General features: G+C 40.1%; 1 protein-coding gene across 4 annotated transcripts in view; it reads left to right on the plus strand.

The window, feature by feature from the left end:
• zmat4a (zinc finger, matrin-type 4a) overlaps nucleotides 1-17931 on the plus strand; it is a 134872-nt gene that overhangs the window by 62850 nt on the left and 54091 nt on the right. For all 4 annotated transcript variants that reach the window (XM_044197086.1, XM_044197088.1, XM_044197085.1 and 1 more), the window contains one exon: nucleotides 13345-13501. In XM_044197086.1, the coding sequence (XP_044053021.1) occupies nucleotides 13345-13501 (157 nt within the window). The remainder of the gene's footprint in view (nucleotides 1-13344; nucleotides 13502-17931) is intronic.

Below are 17931 nucleotides of genomic sequence, written 5' to 3' on the forward strand. Positions count from 1 at the left end.
GAACCATCACAGCTCTGTTTCTGAACACAGGGAACATGTTTTTAATTGTCTCAGTATTTATTTATTTATTTATTATTATTATTTAGTTTTAGTTTTATGAAAGCTTTGCTGTAGACGCCCAATAAAACTGCAGACAGTGTACTTGCTTTGTACTGCCTTATCCCTGGGGTTCTGCCCACATCCATATGGAGATGGTAGTCATCACACAGCAACAGCAATGGAGGAGACTTCATTCTGCCCACACTGCTACATAAGTAAGTGCCAGTGATGGCTACAAAACATGGTATTGATTGGTTTGGCATGTCTCGAGGCAGGTTAGACTTTTTATACAAGTCTGTTCATGCATAGTACATGAAATTAAATGTTTGCTAAAGGAATACATGAGCTTCGGTCTTGGCTAATCCAAAAATGGGCAAAGACTTCCGCGTTTGCTTAATTTTTCAGCCCAGGATGTTGGTGCTTGGCTGGTGGTAGACAAGATTTCTGAGAAGCTTGCTTTTGAGAGAAATGTTGCTGATTCAAAACCTCACAGCAGTTTAAAGACGAAAAAGTGAAAAAGTAACTGTCCTCAACCTCTAGAATAGCTGTCAAGGTGCCCTTGAACTGCTCCCATGTAGCTACTCTGTTGCCTATAGTAGAATACTTTTGTTTTACTCTGGTAGCATTATATCCCTTTTGGTCTTTTTAACAAGACTAAGAGTCGACAACCATTCTAGCAGCTCTGTTAGGTTGCACTTAGGCACAGCTGTGCTGTGAGCTAAATGCTAACATCAGCATGCTAACATTGTCAAAATGACAGTATGTGACAGGAACCCTGAATGTCTGTACCACATTTAATAGCAATCCATTGAGTAGATGTTGAGATATTTGACAGGATAAGTGAAAACTTTTATCTGCTGGTAGCGCTACAGGAAAAGTCAGGTGGACCGACTTTGCCATCCACAGAGCCATTCATTGGCAGATCGATCCTGGCTAAACATGGTTAAACCTTTTTTAGCTATATGCCTAAAGTGAACACCTCAAGGATTATACCTAAACATAACCTAAACATAACTTTTTAATCTTATGCCTAAACCTTCCCGTATGGCAAGACAATTGCAGCACTTCTGCTCCATAACCCATGAGGGATCCATGATAACCATTTTCTAGACACATGATTTCCTTTTAATTTTTTGCATTACATGTTGCACTTGCTAATCAATGCACAATTTAGTACTTTGTTAAGCAAAAATAATATCCATTAAAAATGTCTGCAGACTTGGTCTGCAGTTGGTTGGCTGGTTCTGGTGTTTGCCTGTCAGTTTATTCAACTGCCAGTTTCCATTAAATCAGATCTGCAGCATTGCCACAGGATCCTGGTGGAGAGAAGCGCACTGGAGATGGCACAGGTATCCCCCACTGCCTTGTCTGAACAAGAAGTGACTGCAGTCTTATGCTTCGTTGCCTCGACCTCTCCTTGAGCAATATTGTACAGATTGCACACTTGGCACACACACACTTATAGCAAGTACACACATTTCTTATAGCATCTATGCACACTAAATCAGTAGTATGGCCTGAGAGCACCAGGGACAGAAAAAAACCTCTGGAGGTTTAAGTTCGCTGTGGGATCACCTGCAGGAAGCTAGAACTCTGTTCTACTATACTATAGGAGTTGCGGCTTAAATACAGATAGACATACAGTAACTTTAAGATAAGGTAACATATGATGGAGTTAAATTTATCATTTTGATCGTAGAAAAGGTTTCAGTCGTAGTCATCTGGACACTGTTTTCAGAATCAAGATGTTTCGGCTCCCATCCGGAAGTCATTCTCAAATGTGAAAAAATTGGACGGGAACTGGAAATTTAAGCTACTCTGAGTTACATAAGCCCTGCCCTCAGGGGTTTCACCTGAAACTGACCTAATAGTTTCAAGAAGGCCCAGTAATCAGTAATCAGGCCTATTGTTCTCTGGCTGCATCTACTTCATCACTGTTAAGTGCCTGATTAGCATGTGATAGGCGTGACCAAGGTGACACTCTGATAGACTTTGGGCAGATTAAATCTCAGACCTATTAGGTCGGTTTCAGGTGAAACTAGCTATTAACAGATACTCAGGCAGATTCCCTCCTGAGGGCAGGGCTTATGTAACTCAGAGTAGCTTTAATTTCCAGTTCCCGTCCAATTTTTTCACAATTGAGAATGACTTCCGGATGGGAGCCGAAACGTCTTGATTCTGAAAACAGTGTCCAGATGACTACGACTGAAACCTTTTCTACGATAGAACACTCCTGGACGAATGAGGGACTACACCGTCTTATCATTTTGAGGTAATATATGGTGGTGTCACTGCAAAAACTACAAAAAAATGGCAAATGTTTTTACCTTCCAAATGCAGTAATACCCACATTTTGAGAATGAAAAGTTGCAATATTTGAGTAGTGATACAGTAGAGTCAAGGGCATGAATTGGTACATGCATGTTGCATACTGGAACAAAAAAGTGAATGACTAAAAAAAGAGAAAAAACAAATTTAGATAAATAGAATGTATAACATGACAAAAACATACAAATAGTAAATTAGTCTGGTCTACAGATGGCTGTACTGTGCAATTGTCCGGCCATGCATTGTGAAATCTATTACTCACACATGCCCATAATGTATGTGCAGAATCACTCTCATTACAATTACAAAAAAAGAAAGTATATTTATGAGTGGAATTGGGACCATTGACATCAGTGTGCAAGCAGTAGAGTGCTAGTATTAGTATTAGTACTAGTGCTCTACCATACTCTATTAGTACTAACAAGAATCTTGAATCTTGTCTCAAAAATAAACAAAGGTCGAACACAGACAACAGGACAAAGGTCTTTACTAAACTCTGTACAGTTTTAAGTCATAATTCTACTGTTCTGCACGATATCGGCCTTTTGAGTGCTCATAAAGTGAAAAGTTTACTCTAAGCTCTTACTTATATTTTTTATATTTTTGCTTACTGTTACTTTGATGCAGCATTTTTAGCCTGGAAACAGTACTCTAAATCTCATCTGTATTGCGTGACATTTCAAAAAAGAGCAGTTAAATATCACTTTAAGGCTCAGCACTAACAGATAAATGCACACAGACTCTATTGTACACAACGCTGAATAAACATAAAGGCACCTCAGAGTGTTAGATATTATATCAAATGTTTCCCGAGAACTGAAGTGTCAATCTTCTGCTGTTTGAAAAATGAACTGAGGAAAGGATGATGCCTCTTCGCATCCCTAACCTATTTTGTAGCTCCCTCCAGTGTGGAATCTGGACTCAACGCTTCCATTTCTCTTCCAAAAGTGCAAATGTCCTCTGAGCTTCTTTGTAAAGGGGATGAATGTGAATTGTTGCTCTGTGAGAGAGGTGGGCCATTATTCCCAGTGAAGGGCTGTGATTTAGCAAAAACCTCACCTTGCAGAAAGCAGAGCCCAGAGGTACAGTACAGATCTGAGGGTAATGAGCCAATTGAAAAAGGATCCTCCAAAAAGGAGTTAAACAATGGCTTTAGAAAGCCATTTCCAGCCACGGGAAGGTGTGATAGAGCTGACAATGTTCCTCCTCGGTTAGACTGGAACTACATACGATCCATGTGGGACTGTAGTTCTCATTTCCCCTGTGTAAAGTTTGAATAATCAGAGTCAATTTAATATTCCACATTCACTGACTTTCACAGTGGACCTTTTCAAGAGAGTAGGAGGGGATGCGGGTTTGGGTCGAGGAGTTCAGCGAGTTCAAATCTCAAATCCGCTCAGAAATGGGTCAGAAAAAGCAATTTAACAGCAAATTCTCCTAAAACTTGTATTCCAAATTCCACCAGTTTTTGCACATTAGCCACACTAAACATGTTGCTCAATTTTTTCTCCCCACTCACAGCAAGAAGAAACCGTTTGAGAAGTGTTTGGAATCCACTGAGCACGTCTTGCAGGCTGGGTGGTCTGTGATGTTTTCCACCAAAGGATTCCAAAAGAACGCGAGAGGAAACTGATCTAACATTAGTGAGTTCAGCTTTCCCTGTTGCTCAATACAAAGGTTTGGGCTTGAATTTATGGGGTTTACATTTATGTGATTTAGAGGATAGTGCACCTCTTGCAGCCCCAATGTATCTGATAAGATGGCTCGAATTTAATGTAAAAATCAGCAGTGTGTTGCTTTAAATAATAGCTCATCAGTCCAAGTCATTTTAAACTGTCTGGACCTCATCATCAAGGTGAGGAGTGACTCCAACAATGGAAGACTGATTTGGGTGAATATGTCAGCTTCATATGGTTCATTAAAAGCGCTGAGCGTGCAGTCATCACAGCAGTACATTTTGCTGAGTTGGTATAACTGATCAGAATATTCTGCGACTTCCTTAGCTGGGTCATCCACAGTGTGGACCTGCTGTTCACAATTATGTTACACTGTGAAAAGCTTAGATAAGGATGAGCAGGGAATAGTTTAACCTTGTGAAAAGACAAAGAGAAGATGCTGGATTAATGTGTCAAGCAATGTGCCTCATGCAAGAGCATTTTTATATTCTTATCTGAAATCTCTCTGTTTTTCTGTGAGGTGTGTCTGAGTGTTCAGTCAGATTCAGAACCCTCTGAACTGCACAAATGTGTTGGAAATTGCTTGTCTTAAAATGGCAAAATTTAGCTGTAAAATCAATTAATTTTGATTAATTGATTTCACATGGGCGGAATAAATCCGTGCAAACCTTTTGTATCGAATTCAATTTTAGCGAAACTCTGACACCTGAATTTGCGCCGCGGACCAATAGAAAACCGTCTTGACCGTGCTGACCTTTGAGGGAACTTTTATATAACCCTCCTCTGTCAGATTATAAACTTCTCCACAAATGAGAAATGGTTTCCAGATGGTTATGAGACTTGAGCTGTTGGTTCAAATATGTCTTGTGAGTAAACTATGTGAACTTATTGTTCAGTTAGGGACTGCTAACTGTCAGTGAAAGCTATTGTGGCTGGCATTTTCTCAGCTGGCTAGTGTGTTAGTCATTAGCTCGTCAGCTACAGTAGTTCATCAACTAGTCCTGCAAGTAGTCATTACATCAAGTTTCCGACACCAGCCCTTTTGCGACGATGTGTGGATGAAGTTTTCTTCTTAGTTAAATTATTTATTGCATTTTGTCATGTTTTAAGGTCCAGAAATCAGAAATAGTTATTTATTTTATTATCTTTCTCAAATAAATAATCATGTCCTAAAATAAAAACATTATATATATGTGGATAAGTCCAGGGCTGGATTTCTTTCCTAGTACACCCCTGATACTCCCTATGAAATGCACATTCATAGTTTAATAAATTGAAATTTATTAATGATCATCAATTAACTTCATCATCATCAGTAGTAGAGTTGCACAATGGTAATTTCCGCATCTATAAAATGCAGAGCATTGCAGGATTGTTAGCTGAATGTAGTGTACACATGAATATATATTAAGGAGAACTGGATACAGTGTTCAAAGATGTCACCGCATTATTTCCATTGAAAGTTGCTCACTGGACATATGCCGTAAGAGCCTCTGCAAGCTTCCTCACACTTTGGTGTTTTTGGGCCCATAGAGCATGCTCAGTAGAGTCCTTCTCCAGCCAAGCCGGTTGAGAGCATGCGCGTCCGAGCCAGCTGATTTCCTGTTGACTCCAAGCACACCACTGGACGTTTTTTTAGTGATGTCACCGCATTTCAAGATCTCAGCAATTACTTATGTGGGTACATTCTTATCATAACCAATTGAATGAAATCTAATTTATAATAATAGCTTTCCTTGGATTTCATTCATTTAGACATGAAGTTAGATGCAAAAAAATGTGGTGCATGAATAAAATGGGAGGTGACAGTCATAGAGATGGACAAGAGAAGACATTCCATCATAGGTGATTTTACACAGGTCTATGACAAAATTGATCAAATTCTCTTAAATCACTCATATGTCATTCAAGTACTAATCTGTTTGTGCGAGCAGTTCTTGCATGAGGCCCAATGTCTTGTGAGGAAAAAACATTCAGAGTAGAATGTGTAAAGCCACTTTTACTATCTGTTGCCTTGTGACACACTTTCCAGGCAGGGTTTATTCTCTGTCCCTGTACTGCCTGCCATTTAAAGTGAAGGTCACTTTATTGTGTGTGTGGCTGCAGCAGCAGCAGCAGCAGCAGCAGTGGTCACTGTGTCAGCCCTGCTTAGCGCTCCTCTGTATGCTCCGCTTGGCAGCAATAGACTGCATTGTCCACAGCTATGTCGGGAGCAAGTCCTTTTTCGCAGGGATACCCTTGCACTTGGCTGTCCTATTTCTTCTGCGTGTGCCTTAGGGGAGATGCACATGAGTAGTGAGTGTTCCCTGACCTCCAGATTTAGCCCAGGCATTATACGGTGCTAAGCCAGGCCAGGATCAGGCCAAACCAGTCTAGGCTAGCTGCAGCCCAAAGCTATTACCTCACGGAGCAGTGCAGCTTGTTGACTTCAGCACTAGAAAGAAAATGTTGCATCCTAGATGGAGTCTCTGCAAACCCCAGCATGTTGACGCCGTGGCATTTCTGATGAAGTGCCAAAAGAAAACAACAGTCCAGTGCCGTAAGACATCACACAGTCCATCTATATTATGCCACAAATACAGGCAGGCAAGGACACGCTGCTTCACCTAAACCAAGATGAAAATGTGCAGCACAGTGCTGACAGCGAGGAGAATTAACTGCTTGCAAATCAAAAAGATTATTTTATTATGCCTTACATGAATGGGAATGTGGCAGACACCCCCACCCCCCCCCCTCAAAATGCAATGTCTCTCTTTCTGTCTCCCTGCCTCCATCAGTTACATATTCATAGAATTGCAGCGCAGCAGTATGTTATGCCAATGCAGAACTCCAATTATTTGGTAGAGATTGCACACAAAAAATGAACCCCACCATACATGACTGCTGAAATATGGCAGAGATTGGAAGTGTTGTGTTTCAGATGACTCATGGGTTTTCTGGATCCAAAAAGGAAGAAAAAAAAAAGATATTTAAAACTATATTGCTGAGCTTATCAGAAATCCCTCCACATTCCTAAACTTAGATAATCATATCACATTAGAATTATTACTCTGCTGCACATGCTGTAACCATCCTGTATCCAAAATACAGTACACTGATAACGCTTATTTCTGGCAGGCAGGTCTGTAAAATAAACTGTGATTGTCAATCAGGCAACATACACCTAACTGCCGCTTCATTAATTACATTTCCCTGCAATTAGCTCCTTGTTTATCCAGTTTTAATTGACCATGAAATTATGGATCCTTCCTATTTGAAGGTGGCGTCGCATCTCCTGGTGTATTTTGGTCTCATTATGACTATGAAATCGTGCAATCCAGTGGCTCTGCTGCTGCTTCCTTGGTAGGTGAAGGAAGGGTGTGTGTATACATGTGTGTGCTAAGAGTTAGTGAAGGACAAGGCCAAGGGCAGAAGGAGGGGCTGTGTGTGTGTGTGTGTGTGTGTGTGTGTCAGAATGACTCAGAGTGCAGCAGTGTTCCTCACTGTTATCACACACTGTGGGTGGAAGAGTTGTGTTTTTGTCTTCTTCTCATCCACACACACACACACACACAAAGAGAGACAGTTGTGATCTGCACTAGATTACAGTTTACTACAAATACAGCAGCATATCAGTAAAGGGTCCAAGTTGAAATTGCAGCATGGGAAACCCCACTGGTGAAACACATCCGCACCCACACCAGCTTTGTTTAGGATGTGATTTTCTCAACTCAAATTATATAGATATATAGATATTGTATTCTTTATTTACACACATTTCAAAGATGTGGATATTATCAACAAAATCAGACAGATATGTATTTTAGTTTTTTGTGTTAACGTCCAGGGCCTGTATTTAGCAAGCATCCAAAGGTGTCCTACCTGTTAGAACATGTCTGAGAGGAGAAATATTTTTGGGAGCGCTTGATGACAGTAAGTTTATAAAAAAATCGCTTTGACAAAAAACCCATAATTTTTGACACTAACCTCATGATGCCGAGGTGAACACGCGCTGTCTTTGCAGAAACCGATGCCAAAGGCTAGCAGATTTATTTCCCCTTCATCATCTTATCTTACAGCTTCTACGATGTGCTTTAATACTATTCCACACACAACTGTAAAACTGGAAAGAGGAATGATGATATTGGTGCTGTCAGGTGGCACCTTTTGCCCAATCACCTACGTACGCAAGTCGTGACAAATGGCAAGCTATGATTGGTTGGCCTCTTAACTGTATAATTGCCTAATCTGACACAGTGGCCATCTCGAAAGGCAAAAAATTGTGTAGTCTGATCCCGGCACAGTGACAGGTATGTTTGTAATTTTCATGTCAAAGGTCTCCTCAGACCAGGTATAAAGCACTTGGTATATGGCACAGAGTGTTCTGCGCTGTCGTATCCTTTTCAAAAGCTCACCAACTCTTTTTGTGGATGATACATTGGCTAATTTGACTTTGACACAACCACAGTAACACATCTAATTGTACATATAATCCCCTCCTAAACTGTTTTTTACATCCTCTGCTCTCAGCTTATATAGAGTTGGATGTTAGCTGCGATTCAGAACCTCCCACACAATGACATTAGTTTCCTCTTGGGAGAAGCTTTTGTGTTCAGTTCTCTTCCATCATGAAAAACCACAACATCTTGACATAGAGTTCAACATGTTTGCAGTTTTCATCATTAAACCATTAGCTCAATTACTAGCCTCATTAATGTAAGTGTTACATAAAATATATATTGTTGTTATGGACACGGCCATGTTGGCTTATCAAGCTGAATGTTTGCATGGGGTCTTGGTGAGAAGTCACATGACCCCCCCACTGGTATTGCTAGGTACCTAATGATGTGGAAAACAGTGGTTGTTTGTCTGATGAAGAATGGTGAGTTACAAATGTCACCTCTGCTAATGTTGTTGCAGACTTTTACAGATGAGAACTGTTTGCATTCTATGTGATTGTATGCAAATGCTTCCAAAGTAAACAAACATTTTCCACCACTGGAATATAATTATGAGTCATGTCACATACAGTCAGGGCTTGTAGCTCAGTCAATCAATGTTGCTTTGATCCTATGTATCAAAACATAAACAACACTGTTGGGTTTTTCCAATTTCATAGTACCAGCAGACCATTAAGAATGTTACATTTCAGTAATTTCATGCTTTCTCCCCACGGTTACATTGTTGGAACGAGGTCGGTCAGCGGCTTGGCCATCTCTGTGTACAGTATTTATAACAGAGCAGTGAGCTTGTCATGTTGTTTCATGATGTAATGTAGAAAGTAGTAGGATTAGGTGGATAGTTTTGCTAATAAATGGTATCAATTTTGAAAAGTTTACTGGCCAGTAGGGCTGCATGATATGGTAAAAAAGTCATATTGCGATTATTTTGACAGATATTACGATTGCGATATGATTCACGATTAGTGGGAATGATCTGATTTGCATCACAATTTTCATTTTCACTGAAAAAACTATTAAAATCATGATGTGACATTTGTTGGGGTCTGCACCAAACAAACATGTTTTCTTACATCTGGAGAACAAGACTTGGCCGGGGCATTTTACCTTTTATCAAAAAATTGCAGCTTCTGTGATTTGGATATTGCACTTGGCCATATTGTGATTTCGATAATATTTCACGTAATTGTGCAGTCCTTACTGGCCAGTAAAGGATTAATTCAACAATTTGGAAATTAATTATTTGCTTTCATGCTGAGAGTTATATGAGAAGATTGATGCCACTCACATGTCTGTTCGCTAAATATTAAGCTATAGACCTACCCAGCAATCGATTAGCTTAGCTTAGCATAAAGACTGGAAACAGTTAGCCTGTCTCTGTCCAAAGGTAAAAAAAATCTGCCAACCTGCATCTCTAAAGCACACTATTTAACACTTTATATCTCCTGGTGTCTTGTCATCATTGTGAGGCCAGGCAACCAGCTCCAGGAAAACCACAATTTGCTGTTTTTGCTGTTCATTTTTAAGTTTTTGTACAGATTAAACAAACAAGATATAATGTGTTAATTAGTGAGCTTTAGAGGTGCTGGTAGGTGGATTTTGTTAACTTTGGACAGCACCAGGGTAGCCTTTTCTCCCTGTTTCCAGCCTTTATGCTAAGCTAAACTAAGTGTCCCCTGGCTCCAGCTTCATATTTAGTTTACAGACATGATAGTTGCATGGATATTCTCATCTAACTCTTCGCAAGAAATCAAATAAGCATTTTTTCTTATCGAGTAACTCGATACCAGGCTCAAAAGCAGTGTTTAACAGCACTTGCTGGTTTCAAGTCTGTCACACCTATAACCACACCCAACAGTGAGGTCACAGTGTACTGACACACCCTTCACACACACTTAAAGCTAAACAGCTAAACCACTGGATGTCAGCAAAAACGAGGTTTTTAGCTGGTGTTAAGTTGCTCTTTACTTACAAGATACTGCATTCATGGTTATATTTCTGATGAAAACAAGTGAAAACATGGCACTTAATTTAAGCATTCAATTAAAAAGACTTCCAGCACAAATAACGTTTGAAAAGCATAAACAGTTGCTGCTAGTTCAGGTTAGTCTGTTACCGTCTTCTTCTTCTTTTCCTTTCGGCTGTTCCCTTTCAGGGCTCGCCACAGCGAATCATGTGCCTCCATCTAACCCTGTCCTCTGCATCCTCTTCACTCACACCAATTAACTTCATGTCCTCTCTCACTACATCCATAAATCTCCTCTTTGGTCTTCCTCTAGACCTCCTGCCTGGCAGCTCCAACCTCAGCATCCTTCTACCAATATCTTCACAGTCTCTCCTCTGAACATGTCCAAACCACCTCAATCTGGCCTCTCTGACTTTATCTCCAAAACATCTAACATGAGGTGTCCCTCTGATGTACTCATTCCTGATCCTGTCCTTCCTCGTCACTCCCAAAGAGAACCTCAACATCTTAAGCTCTGCTACCTCCAGTTCTGCTTCTTGTCTTTTCTTCAGTGCCACTGTCTCTAAGCTATACAACATCGCTGGTCTCACCACCGTCTTGAATATCTTTCCTTTCATTTCCTTTCATTCTTGCTGATACTCTTTTATCACAAGTCTGTTACTGTATCGTTTCATATAAAATAAATAGATATTACATTCCTTCATATGTAAAATACTAAGAAATGGTCAGGTGAGAGGTGCAATTATTGATAAATGTGAAGAACTCCTGTAATTTTTCTGCCTACCTTAGGTGAATGATGAAATGTTCATTCAATTTGTCCATTTGTGTCTTCCTCTAGACAGAAAAGAAAATGTTCTCTGTTTATAGACCACATACTAATGCAGTGAATAAGAGTCCTTCTGCTGACTAATTTAAAGTGATTGAGTGGTTCTGAGAGTAATTGAGTAGTGCTGAAATTACCTATAGTTTTGTTTGATCACAGGAAAAAGGTAATAATGTTTAAAAAGCTCTAAAATAAAGTCAGTGTAAACTGGCAGCTGTTGTGTGCCGGCCTGCATTCAGCATTCTTAATGAGTACAAGCAGTGTAAAGATGGCTTACAACAGAAGTTTGCATTTGTAATTAGTTTGGCTACTGTCCAAATGATTTTTAACAGCAATGATAGATACATGTGTTAACACTGAATTAGACCCCTGTTAGTCAACAAATTAGGTAAATCAACCTTGATTACATTAAAATGCAATGTAACCAACATGAATTCAAGCTAAGTACATCTGCTGTTGTCTATGAAGGATATAACTACCAACTTTTAAAAGCCACGTGTTAAGTCAGGGGTACAGTCACCGAAATGTTGCTTCTGCAAGCCTATGCAGACGAGGGTGCAAAAGGTAACCATAGATCGCACAGGCTTGCAGTACACACGTCCCAAACCCATTATGTGGATATGCATGTCAAGCAAGCTGATTGGTTGATCCAGTTCCTGTCGGGAGGTGGGTTCGAAACAGATAAGAAATAACATGTACTCAAATACTCCAAATCTGTATAAAAGAAACAGCCACACGGCCTCCTAAACTGGAGATCGTCACACAGTCTCGAAATGTTGATACAACAGAGCATGAAGTTAGCTGTCTACCATTAGCAATCACCCCTAACAACATTCAACATTTGGGAGATCCATCATGCAGTTTGCATGCTGCTTGGAAAGTGTAAGCTAGTTAGCTAAGCCTGCTAATATTTGACACTGTGCATGTTATTTCAACACCTATTATTGGCAGTGTTGTTTAGTGTTGCATAGCTAGCTATGCCTTTCTTCCATGGGTCCAACCCTATACAGTAGTGTGAGGTAGTTTTAAACCCACTGTAAAGGGTGAAATTTAATGAAGTGATATAGAAAACTATTTTGGGCCGGTCCACACAGACATTTCACCAATTAAATTACAGACACTGTCAGTTGGTACCAAAAATTAACATTGGAGAACACTAATATAGTGGCTGTCACTGCAAAATAAAAATAGATACAATTTCAACTGACCAGATATGTACACAAGTCAAAACAAACACCAAACACATATATATTGATTTCTTAGCAAACATTATATTTAAATCCAGTCTTTAATAATATTTAAAAGAAAAACATGGGCTGTCAGCTTAAATCTGAACACATCAGTCAGTAGCCTACAAAAACGCTACATTAGCAGAAACATAATACAAAGTCACATCTGTTAGTGGTAGAAGTATGTATATCATGAAGGTCTGTCTCAAGCGGGGACAATTCAACTGAAAAGACACGTAAGTTTCTCCTTGCTCAGACCTGCTGTTTGCTTACTATATCTGGTAGAGTACACCAGGCGGAGGAACAGACATCTGAATGAGGTCATGTAGTTCACTTGCCTCTCCTCTTCTTCCACTCTGAATATCAGCCCTTGCTTGACCCAGCCTGCATGGCGGGGCACTGTTTTTCTCCCCTCCCTCTCACTTCTCAGTAAAAACAGTTGCATCCATCTCTCAGTGTATGGCGGGTTGCTCTGTGTCCTCCATATTCTCTGATAATGGGTTTTGGTGCAGCTTGCACAGATGGAGGCTCAGGGAGCGGTCCATCCTCAGCTGTACTGGCCCCACTATCACCCCTTAAAACACAAGGAGTCGACTCCATTTGCATCCCGCCAGGATCTAAACACTTTGGTGGAGTGTTGCACCCCTCCCCTCATAATGAGAAACGATAGAAATCAGTGATGTGTTCAATGTGCAGCTGTCTTGCTAGAACAGTATACTGTGCTTTCTTCGTAATACATTTGACATGTTTGATTGAATCCTGTTTTAAAAACTCCCAAAGATAAATAAATGTCCTGTTGGATTCTTTAATGAAGCACTGATAAGATGTTACTGTGTTTTTTTAGGGCAGCGACGAGGGCGATGTGGACAAGAATAAGTGCTGCACGCTGTGTAACATGTCCTTCACCTCAGCAGTGGTGGCACAGTCACACTACCAGGGTAAAATCCACGCCAAGAGGCTAAAACTGCTACTGGGGGAGCAGCCTGCCATCACAACCAAAGGTATAGCTGCTGTTCAAAATGCATTGTGGGTATAAATTATAGAGGAGCTACTTGTGTCCAAAGGGGATTTATTATTGAGAAGAAGAATAACTAAGGAATGGACACAGGATGCCATATGTGTTGACAGTGTTTGGTGGTGTTGTTATGTACGTGTGAAGTGAAATAGAACCCCGTAGCTGATTTTAAATAATCATGTAGCACTCTGTTCAGACTAAGTGTGTGTTCTCCCACATCTCTCTCATTTTTGTTTCTGAGTTCGAGTGCTAACAAATAGCATTGCCACTATCTGATATATTATTGTCAAGTGTATATATTAGTGTGCAGGTGCACTGACTTTATTCAGTGCTCTAAAACATCACATACACACAGAGGTGCTGTAAGGGTCAGAATATACTGCAGGAGCACAAAGGCCAAATCCATACAGCAGCATGGCCGCAGGAGGAACAAATTTAATCTAGTTGTTGTTCCTGTACCTGAGCATCTTCATGTAATTGTTGGTTTTGAGTCATTTCTTTGGTATCAGCACATACTATGTTTTGACATGAGTAGTGCACTTTTAAACTCACGCCCATATTTTGTCTCTCCACATCATTCAGATATATATCAGTCCTAGACTTTATCAAAGCTATGCCAGCACGTGGAAGCAATTTTATGTTAAAGGAATAGTTTCCATTTTGGGAAATATGCTTATTGGCTGTCTTACCGAGGGTTACAGTAAATGAGAAGATCGATGCCACTCTCATGTCTGGACGGTAAATATGAAGCTTGAGCAGGTTATCTTAGCTTAACATAAAGACTGTAAAGCAGGGGGAAAGAGCTAGCCTGGCTCAGTCCAAAGGCAAGGCAAGCCAGCTGTAGTCAAAATCTGCCTACCAGCACCTTTAAAGCTCACTAATTAACAATTTATATCTGTTTTGTTACTTTCAGACAGAGCAATGCTAGCTGTTTCTCCCTGTTTCCAGTCTTTATGCTAATCTAAGCTAATGTTTTGATGCAGAATATACTGTATGTAATGTTATCTTGTGGGCATAAACAGTGAGTGTTAAGAAACAGACTTACTGCTTTCTGTCACCTCATTGTTGGCACTGTGCTCCGATAGACTGACCTCAGACCAGTGTTCACAACCGGAGCTCGCTGTTGTCTGAGCTGTGGTCTGTTAGCATGAGCTGCTAGCCATTAAAAAGCCATACTTTATTCATAGGAATGCCTTCTTTCTGTCTATGGGAAGTTTGCTTGTTGACTGTTGATGCATCTCTTATTCTGTCTGTATGTTTTGCTTTGTTGAGAAACTTATTGAGAAATGTTTTGACGCAGACTCCACAGCCTTTGTGTTCAAAGGCTGGAATGCATGCTCAAGCACCTGTTCAGGCCCAATTCAGGGATGGCCTCATACTCATACTTGCTGTGAGTTCTGTCAGGGTGCTTGGACCCAAGTATTTTAAGCAAAAAAATGAATAACTACACGGGAATGTGCAATTCCAAAGTGCCTGTTTCAAATTTAAAGGAACAGTTTTTCAAAAATAACACTATAGCCAACTTTTAGTGACTAGAACAATTCTTTGAATGTTTTTGGAGGTTTTCCTATTGCTGTTTTTTAGTTGTCGATGGGGGATCAGAATGTCAGAGTGAAAGTTGACCACATTTGTAGAGCATAACTGAAGACATTTATGGCTAAGTCAAAAATGTTTACCTTGGGAAAATCAGTGTTTCTGTCTAGAATAACAGTAGTATTACCAGAGCAGGTCTGGTCATGTATTGTTTATTAGTTTTACAGGGATGGCTCAGTGATTTCAATCACATCCGCAGCTATTTTTCACACTGTTGTCCAGTGGGAATAATCTCTCCCTCTGTTCTACAATCTCGGCATATGTGTGCAACTCATCAACTAAAGATACTTTGCTTGTTAGATCTGATAGGAATGTTTATGACATGCCTGAGTAATTTATGGAAGTAATAAAGTAATGCATATACTCTAGGAAGCTTATTTATTCAATTACACTGCAAGCATTGTCCTGCAGTACTGATCCCATCTGAGCACGATCCAGTGGCCCTGACATTAAAATCATAAATCACCAGACCTCTTTTGGTAAAACTAAAAGAGGTCTTTGAGCTCAAATTTTGTTGTCAGCGCTGTACTTTCTTTTCTGCTCTCTCCAGCAAACAGAACAGGAGTGGAATGGTACAATGTGAATGCAAGTACAGGTCCATAAATGCTGGATTGTAATTTTTAGTGGGAATCCACAACAATTTTTACACACTTTGGCATATGTTGTGGTACTGATGATTTCCGAATTTCTTTGATCTATTCAGTCATGATGGCTAACACTGCTCATTCCCAAGAACCCCCCAAGATAAATCGGAGGCATCACAAGATGTTTAACAACATAGAAAAAAAAACATATCTGCTATACAAATTATGTGTATTTGTTTGTTTTTCTCTTATCTATGCTTTTTATTGTAAATTACAGCATAGTTTTCCATCTTTAGGCCTCTAGAAACTATTTAAATGAAACAATCTGAGAAGGGAGCATCAATCCTTGGTTGAGCTGCTTGCAACTCAGATCTGTAACAATGGGTTGCAAGTAGACATTGTATCACTTCAAAGTGTCACAACCACTCTTCCAGGTATTCCAAACAATTACTTCTGCCTGAAATGGACATATCATTTCCTTTTTCTGGGACAGACCTACTTAGCGCCCGTTGGTGACAATATCCAGTGGAAAAGATTTCATGAACTGGCTGTACTGCAGGTTGAATTGGTGGTTTTAAGGGCAGCAGTTGGTTGGGCTGTCCACCACTTTGGTCCAGACTGAAACATCTCAACAAGTATTGAGTGGATTGCTTTGACATTCTGTACAAACATTCATGGTCCCCAGAGGATGACGTCTACTGACTTTGGTGATCCCCTGACCTTTCTTGTAGTGCCACCATGCGGTTGAGAATTTGGTGTTTTAATGAAATTCTATGGTATGGATTGACATGAAATTTGGTACAGACCTTCATGGTGCCCAGAGGATCAATTCCAAGGACCTCTGTGTTTGCCTGATTTTTCCTCTATCACCACCACCAGGTCAGGTTTTCATTTATCCTCTTTTCAACATCTGCTGGATGGATTGGCACAAATGTTTGTACAAACATTCGTGGTTCCCAGATTTTGAGTGAAATATCTCTACAACTATTTGATCAATTGCCATGAAATTTGGTACAGACATACATGTCCCCCTCAGGATAAATAGAAATAAATTGACTTTTCATCTAGCGCCATCATCAGGCAAAATTAATTTGTCCAATACTTTGGTTTGTGACCAAATACTTGCAAAACTACTGTCACTCCTATTGGCCTCAGCTGTGCTTTCATTTTCGTGCTAATAAGCAAATGTTACCATGCTAACACTCTAAACTAAGATTGTGAACATGATGCAACATATTCCTTCCATGCTAGCAATGCCATTGTGTCACCACTGTCTTACTCATGTTTATGAAAATGTTGCATGTCATGATTTTTAGGGCCGACTTACTAACAGCAGCCCAAAAAGCTGGTGTGGTTGGCTGTTGTTTCCCGAGTCTGTGTGTGCCTATGTGTGTGTTATTTAGATTTAATCACCAACTGCTCTTTACCTTGGGGTGATTGAAGTCTGCTGCTGTTGTAATCAGCTGACAGCTGCTTACCTTGGATCTACTTACAAATTGGCAGTTGTGTCAGAATAATGAGTGAAGATCATGGGGGGAACAGTGAAGGAGAAACATAGCAAACATTATATTTTCAGATTGTTTTGGAACCCAACACCTGAGTCAACAGTGAGCAGTGTGGATGTGAATAGATCAGCCTTGAGCATTGTTTACCGTGGCTTGTTGGCGCTGCAGTTGACCGAGTCATTTATATGCACTGCACAGCTTTGTGTTTTACTTGGTGCTCCCAGATATCCCTCACTACTACTTTTCTTTTAATTTGTTGGAAGTTTTCTGTTGACTGATAAGGCGGTGCATTTTTATAGTGGTATTATCTGAAGTCTTCCATTGTTAAGCCATCCTGAATGTATCCTGCATTAGTACTGCCTCAGCCACTGCAGCCTTTTTTCCCTCTAAAGTGGAAGGATTGAATCAGTAGATTGGTGCTCAAAGTTCTTGTGTTTGAGTTAATGTTTGTTGGACAGATCCTTGCAATCTCTGGCTGAAAGAAAAAAAATACAATAATTCCTTTCACTGCAGCAGCACAGAATAGCATTTAAGCACAGAAAGTAGGACAGAAGACGTAAAGTCTGCAGAGCTAGTTTGGAATAAATACATAGGCTGAACAACAGTATTTTGCACTGTTGTGGGAAAATTTGTTTTCTTTCTGTTGTACACCTGAAATGAAAGAAATAACAAGAAGGCTTAAAGTTTCCTCTAAATCGGCCAGAAATCTTGAGCAGCTCTGTACTCTGGGTCAA

The sequence above is a fragment of the Siniperca chuatsi genome, linkage group LG5 (assembly GCF_020085105.1).
Source record: "Siniperca chuatsi isolate FFG_IHB_CAS linkage group LG5, ASM2008510v1, whole genome shotgun sequence".
In the NCBI taxonomy this organism is placed as follows: Eukaryota; Metazoa; Chordata; class Actinopteri; order Centrarchiformes; family Sinipercidae; genus Siniperca; species Siniperca chuatsi.